The sequence below is a fragment of the Molossus molossus genome, unplaced genomic scaffold (assembly GCF_014108415.1).
Source record: "Molossus molossus isolate mMolMol1 unplaced genomic scaffold, mMolMol1.p scaffold_m16_p_8, whole genome shotgun sequence".
NCBI lineage: Eukaryota > Metazoa > Chordata > Mammalia > Chiroptera > Molossidae > Molossus > Molossus molossus.
Genome location: NW_023425402.1, coordinates 7310199 through 7317492, shown reverse-complemented (window position 1 = coordinate 7317492; position 7294 = coordinate 7310199). Strand labels below are relative to the sequence as shown.

The following is a 7294-nucleotide window of genomic DNA, read 5'->3' as shown; positions in this document are numbered from 1 at the left end:
ATTTCCCAAGACACAGCTCAAAAGCTGCCTCCTCCCGGACTGGACTTACTTACCTTGCCCAATAAAATCCCGCCCAAGCCCCCACGCTTGACTTGTGCAGTACTATTGTCCTGTCATCTTCCTTTCTCGGTCAATTAATGACTTGTCTGTCTTCCCCACTGGAGCCTAAATTCTTTGAGGGCAAGGGTCTTCAGAAATCCCATCCTGTCCAGCTACAGAACTTTACAACCCTAGTTTGTAAACTAAGACCTGGGCCAAAAATGGTTGAAATAATTGAAAAAAAGTTCAACAGAAGAACAGTGTTTTGTTAAAATTACATGAAATTCAAATTTCAGAGACCATAAGTAAACCTCTACTTTCCATGACTGCTATTCAGTTACAGTGGCAGAGTTGAGTACTTGAAAAAAGAGATCCTATTGCCCACATGCTTTAATATTTGCCACCTGACCCCTCACCGAAAAACTTTACTACTCCTGCTTCACAATAAGGGTTTGATGATGGATTGAATCACTGGGGCCAGAAACCAAAATTCTAAATACATAACCCTCCAAGCTTTTCATTTTTTGTATAGAGGAGGGAATAACTATCTTTCCTTTAAGTTGTCATTAACATCAAATGAGATAATGTACTTAGAAAAGTATAAAAGCATCCTATAAAGACAACTGTGTTTATCATGTACTCAAAAGATAATAAAGGGGTACATAAAAAAACACTATTTTTATTCTCTCCCTTTCTTTACAGCCTTCATTTAAACTTGAAATTTTAAGAAGATATTTACTTTTATTTATTTATTATTATTTTTTTTCAATCCTCACCCGAGGACATTTTTCCATTTTTTGTTCAGATAGAGTGGAAAGGAGAGAGAGAGAAACATCGACGTGAAAGGAACACATCAGGTGGCTGCCACCCGCACGACCCAACCAGGGCTGGGGACAAACTGCAACCGTGCCCTTAGCGGAACCGAACCCGGGTCCCTCTGGACCGCAGGCCGAGGCTCTAACCGCTGAGCCAAACTGGCCAGGGCTGCTTTTATTTTTTACATTCAATATTATTTTGTATTAGTTTCGGGTTTTGTATTAGTTACAGAATAGTGGTTAGAGAATCACATACTTTACAAAATGTTTCCCTGATATTTCCGGTCCCACCTGGCACCATACAGTCATTACAACACTGTTGACTATATTCCCTATTTAAAAGACAACAGGGTTACAGTTTCCTTCCTTCCAGTCTTTCTTTTGGGTTGGTCGCCCTTCCTTTCCTTTCTCACTTGTTACTTCTTTCCTCATTTTCTTTATATAGTATCCCAGTTGGCCCCCACGGCCCAGCGAAGGCACTAGGACACGCCTGATTAATCCATTTTACAGACCAGGAAACTGAGGCCAGTGCCCCTCGGAAGTCTGACTCAGCACGCAGGGAGCCCTCAAAGCGGCGCTCTCCGCCCTTCCCAAGGGGCAAGCGCCGGGCAAAGGGAACAAACGTCACCCTGCCCGGCTTCCACGCTCCGTTCTCAAGCATCTCTTTAGCATTCACGCTCCACATTCTTTTCGGCCCCCGCCCCCATTCTTTCCTGCTCCCCCTTCTCGGGAGCAGGTGGTAGGCTCCGCACTCTACGCGCAGGCGTGCGCCGTCGTGGGGCGGGGGCGGGGCGGGGCGGGAACTCGGGGGGCGGGGTGTGCGCGGGCTTGCTTTTGGTCCGCGGCGGGAGCGGGAGTCGCCGCCCCTCGAGTGCGCAGGCGCCTGGTGGTTACCGGTCTCGCCATGGAGCGGAAAGGTGAGCGGTGAAGCGGCCTTCGCCACGAGGGGCAACGGCCGCCGGGGCGAGGCCCGGGTCAGCGCCGGGAGCTTCGCCTAACCGCCGCAGTCGGGTACCCGGGCGTGCGGCGCCCCTCCAACTGAGGTGGCGCCGCCCCTCAACCCCCGCCTCTGGGCTGCGAGTCCGCGCCCCTCTACCCGGGCGTCCTTCCGCGCCGGCAATCATCGCCCCTTGTTCCCCGCCAGGCCAGCCCGCGCCTTGGGGCCACTGCAGAGCCTCGCTCCCCGCGGGCGAGACAGGTCCCCGCCCGCCGGCCCGCTGACCCGGCCCGAGCCCCCTCCAGCGCACCCCGCCTGGGCGCTGCTCTGCGCGCCGTGGGCCGCCAGCCCCCTGGCCGGCCGCTCAGCCGAAGCCGCGGCGCTCGCCCCGGAGCGGCCCCTCAGGCAGGCCTCGCACCCGGGGCTCGCGCCGCTGCTAGGTCTCCGCCCTCACCTTGGTCGCCTCCTTTCCTCCACATTCGCCCTTCATCCATCCCTCTCTCCTGCAGTGCTTGCGCTCCAGGCCCGAAAGAAAAGGACCAAGGCCAAGAAGGACAAAGCCCAAAGAAAGTGAGTCTTGAACCCCAACATCCCGTTCTTTGGATTTCCTCCCGCACCTCCTCTCTGTTTCACGTTGTGAACGGGCACCGGGTCGGGCACCCTGCGGCCCCGGCCACATGGCCTCGGGGCGGCCCTGGAGAGTGGCGCTCCACGAACCTTGTGGCTTGTGGAAGGGAGTGTCTGTTGCCGAAGGCCCGGCCTGGGTCCCAGCAGCCCCATGCCTGCTGGAAAGGGCTGTTGGAGGAGGACCAGAGCCCGTGCGGTCATTACCTCCCCAACTCCAGAGGAGGCACCCCGGGCTCCCCTAGTTTGGGCCTCCCGGTGGAGCGGTGGATCATTATCAGTCTGTCCGTGAACTCTAGTCTCTCTTCCATACCTGCTTCCCAGCGTCTCACTCGCCTCCTACGTCAGTGCGGTAGGCCATCAGGGAACTCTTGGATGCATTTGCCTATTTTGATCTGCTGGCCACACTTCTCTCTAAGAGGGCAAGGAGCTTTCCCCTGGGTTAGTCAACTTCCTGAGCCTGGCTGGCGCAGCGCTCTGCTTGCAGTGTGCAGGCAGACCACTGTGGTTCACGGCCGGTTTCTCTTACTGCTTCTCTTCTCCCTAAGCCTCAAGTCCTTGCTCAGAATGCAGATACCTTCTGGAGTGGGCATCACAATAGCGACAGGAAAGGCCTTCAGACAACACTGTTGGCGATTCTGGTTTGGTGTATTAAGTGCCATATATCCGATTTTATCAGCAGGATGCATAACCTTGGCGCTATTGTGGGAAACACAAAAGTTGGACACAGCTTAGTAGAAACGCCCAGTAGGGGGCTTCAGCAAGTGAGGCTCAGTCTAAAAAAAGTTTCTCTTGTACTAACATTTAATTGCAAAGGGTCTCGGAAATTGTCTTTTAGACAGTTCGTGTTCAGAAAACATGCATTATTTTCTTGACACTTGTTATGTGGAGTTGTATACCATCTAATTCTTTCTGAACTTATAAAACGCATTTCAGAGGCTTTCCTCGGCTTCCCTTCTGTATGACAATACCAGATAGGGGTGTATGTTGTTTTGGCTCTACCTAATGTTTGAGAACACATAATGACTTCTGTCAATAGAGCTAAAGTGGTAGGTTACCTCACCTCTTGCTCCATTTCTGTCAGCTGTCTTATGAAATTTTTTATTTTGTAAAGTGCTTGGTAACCAACACATTTAAATATGAGTTTATATATGTTTGTGTGTTTGCCTCTTGATTATTCATGTATGGATTATTCGAAAACCAATAGTTAATCACAGATTGGGTTAGTGGAAACCGCCAGGAGCTAACCTGGTTTTAGGATGCAGTGGGAATTTAAATGTTACTCATTTTCTTTTTGTGCCTTAGTTTCCTGTAGAGCTGATATGTATATGTTATAAAACATTTTTTGCTGATTAAGGAGGTGGTGATTTTATTATTCACTGTATTATTATTAAGTCCTCTGTCCTGGTCTCCACATGGAAATTAATTTTGATATTAGCCTGAATCAACCTACAATTTGGGAGGTGTATATATAGATGAGCATTGTACTTTATTTTAACACATACTATTTATTGCTTTGGATTATCTATTTAGACCATATGCCTTACCCTAAAGCTGAATTACATGTACTTTGGGTTATCTGTTACTCCTCCATTTACTATTGTGAGTAACCTAGTTATGTCTGTTCTTAATTATTTCCATACTTGCATAAAAGCAAGTGAATAGTACAGATAATCTAGCAGTTATTTTGCTTATATTTGATCCTGTGCAACTTTGACTCCTGAAATGTATGTGAATGAACTGACTCTGTTTACTTGTAGTGTCAAAGGTGCTTTATTATTTTGTCTTCAATTAATACGTTTTCTTGATAATTTTACCTTTTTTTCTCTAGCCTTCTCTTAAGTAGCTGAAATGTCTAATTAACTTGGTTAGAATACTTACTGTCTCAGAAGTTCAAACCCCACCTGACTCAGGTAACTTGACTCTGCTCCATGACTCCTGGCTTCCAGCCCTTTTGCAAAGGCATGCTGTTACCAGGAGATAATCAGGGAGAAGGTCTGAGGAAGACGCATGCCATACAGTTTGGTCAGAATTAGTCAGATATGGTTTGAATTTTGATTTTGCCACTTTTTAGCAATTTGACCTTTGATAACTTAGGGAAATAGTCTTACATGGTCTTATGTCTGGTAACTCCATCATAATGAAAACTGATCAGGACTTGGAAGTTTTAAAAACCAAGCATTTAAATGAAAAATTTTAGAAATGTTGAAAGCACAACAGTAATAGCATCCTGGTAAGTTAGGCATGGTATAATACAGGTGGAAGGATTTTTAGTCCCCCAATTTTGTAGTTCTTAAAACTAGAACCTACATAAGTGAAATAATGTGTCCTTGGAGCAGGAACTAGTTGTAGCAGGGTCAAAACTGGACTCTAGAGCTCCTGCCTTGAGCTCCTTGGGGTTGTTTCCTTTGGGTTCTTCTACTGTGTTGAAAGATTTTACTTTGGGGATTTTTAGTTGTTTTGTTTGAACGATTCCTCCTTCATTTCACTTTTTCAGATACTGTACTCTTGCTAACATTAACCTGTTGGTGATGTCTGTATTTTACTTCGCAGATAAGAAATTGAGGTTTATAGATTACTACATTATAAAATTGTGAAGGTAGGATTCCGACCCAGGTCTGACATACCCCAAAGCCCTGGGTACTAACAGCTGCTGTCACCAAGTGACAATTTCTTTTAGTGTGTCTGAGGACAAATAAGATAGAGGCTGAGAGAATAGAGGCTTCTCAATAAGGGGCCTCTGAATGAATGCCTGAGGTACACTTTCATGGCCCACTGGTGAGGTCTCTAAGAGGGCAGAATGCTCTATCTCCCTTTGAGCTTTCAGTTTTCAATATGTATACCAAATAGCTGGTCTTTATCTGTTTGTCATAAGGTTTTATAATTGAACACAGTTAAACAGCTTTTGAAATTGTTTCATGAAACATAATTTCAGAACAGATTTCATATCTAATAATTTTATTAGGAAGTTAACCTGGACAGCAATTTTCACTTTATTTGCAATTAACTTTGTGGGTTTAGTGTAAATTTAGTAGTAAAATTATTTGAGCTGGAGAAGTGCTTTTGCTTATTCTACTACTTAACTGCTCTATGAAGGCAGAGGGGAGATAATTTTGTTTCTTAATTTTCCAAAAATGTAATTGTTACATTAAAAATGTAGAAGGGGCCCTGGCCAGTATGGCTCAGCAGTATGAGCGTCGCTTGTGGACTAAAGAGTCCCAGGTTCGATTCTGGCCAAGGGCACGTACCTTGGTTGCAGTTTGTCCCCCGCCCTGGTTGGGGTTGTGCAGGTGGAAACCAATTGATGTTTCTCTGTCTCTCCCTCCCTCCCTTTCTCCCTCCAGCTCTATCTGAAGATTATTATAAACATATCCTCGTGTGAGGATCAACAAAAAAAAATTTAGAAGGGAAAATATTTTAAAATTTATAATATTTTTATCTAGTCATGAATAGGGTACATAACCTAGAACTTTTTTTTTTTTAACCCCCAAGGATATTTTTCTATTTATCTTCAGATAGTGTGGGAGGAAAGGAGGGAGGGTGAGAGAGAGAAAGAGAGGAACATTGATATGAGAGGGACCCATCAATTGGCTGCCTCCTGTACTACCTGAATCAGGCCTGGGGACCGAACCACAACTGAGGTGACCTTGACTAGAATCAAACCCGTGACTCTTTGGTCCATGGGCCAAAGCTCCAGCCGCTGAACCACACCATCCAGGGCAAACTAGAACCTATTTTTAAGAATTAAATGGTATGGCCCTGGCTGGTGTGGCTCAGTTGAGCATTGCCCTGTTCACCAAAAGGTTGAGGGTTGAATCCCTGGTCTGGGTGCACGTGGGAGGCAGTTGATGGATGTTTCTCCTCTCTCCCTCCCTCTCTCTCAATTCAATAAAAACATTAAAAAAAATTTAAATGGTACTGGGTACTTTTTACACTGAACAGTGTACCTTGGAAATTGGTTCTATATCAGTTCCATGTAGTGCAGCCTTACTATTTTTTTTAAGGTCCTTTTTTTTGTTTTGGTTTGGTTTTTTTCCAGTAAGTTGTAGAATTGGTTCCATATTAAGACAACAGAAAGTAGCTTCATCTGGTATTCCATTAAATGGATATACCATAATTTATTTACCTCCTGTTAATAAAATGGTGTACTCTTGAAGACAAAAAATGAATTATTGAGTATACTTTTTCCAGTAAACATTACCATGAACATTTCATAACATTTAAGTATTCCACGTCATTTTAAATGTTTTACTATAGGCTGTTTCCAGTTTTTTACAGCCAAGATGAATAAACTTTTAGGTAAACATTGGTCACTCACATCTGTGATTATTTTCTTAGGATAAATTCTTAGTCATAATGACAATAGTTCATATTGTTAAGAGTGTTCTTCAGAAGAGTTAACCAGTTTAACTCCTATCCATTAAACAATTTTTGAACACCTACCATGTCCTAAGCAGTTTTTCATCCTTGTGATACATTAATGAATGAAAAACATTGTACCCTTGAGAGCTGTGTTTGTTTTTCTTTATTGATTTTAGAGGGAGAGGGAGAGAGAGACATTGATGAGAGAGCATCGATTGACTGCCTCCTGCATGCCCCCATTGGGCATCAGGCCCACAATCTGGGCATGTGCCCTAACCCTAACCCTAATAACCCTGACCAGGAATCGAACCAGTGACCTCCTGGTTCATGAGTAGACCCTCAACCACTGAGCCACACCAGCAAGGCTGGGAGCTCTATTTAAATGGATACAGAATAAGCACTGGACATAAGTTAATTACATAGTATGTTAGGTGATAGGGGGGATTGAGAAGTGGAGACAGCAATGCAGGTTGAAAAGCAGTACTTGAAAGAGGTAAATGAAGGACTGTGCCAAGCA

At 45.0% G+C, this 7294-nt stretch overlaps 1 protein-coding gene across 8 annotated transcripts in view; it reads left to right on the top strand.

Moving 5' to 3' along the window:
* Positions 1-1682: 1682 nt before the first annotated feature.
* Positions 1683-7294, top strand: part of SRPK1 (SRSF protein kinase 1) — a 79018-nt gene continuing 73406 nt past the window's right edge. For 7 of the 8 annotated variants that reach the window (XM_036247927.1, XM_036247926.1, XM_036247924.1 and 4 more), the window contains exons 1-2: positions 1703-1771; positions 2301-2361. In XM_036247927.1, the coding sequence (XP_036103820.1) occupies positions 1759-1771; positions 2301-2361 (74 nt within the window). In that variant the 5' untranslated portion in view covers positions 1703-1758. Of the gene's footprint in view, positions 1772-2300; positions 2362-7294 lie in introns of all 8 variants that reach the window. The other variant, XM_036247925.1, reaches the window with a different exon arrangement.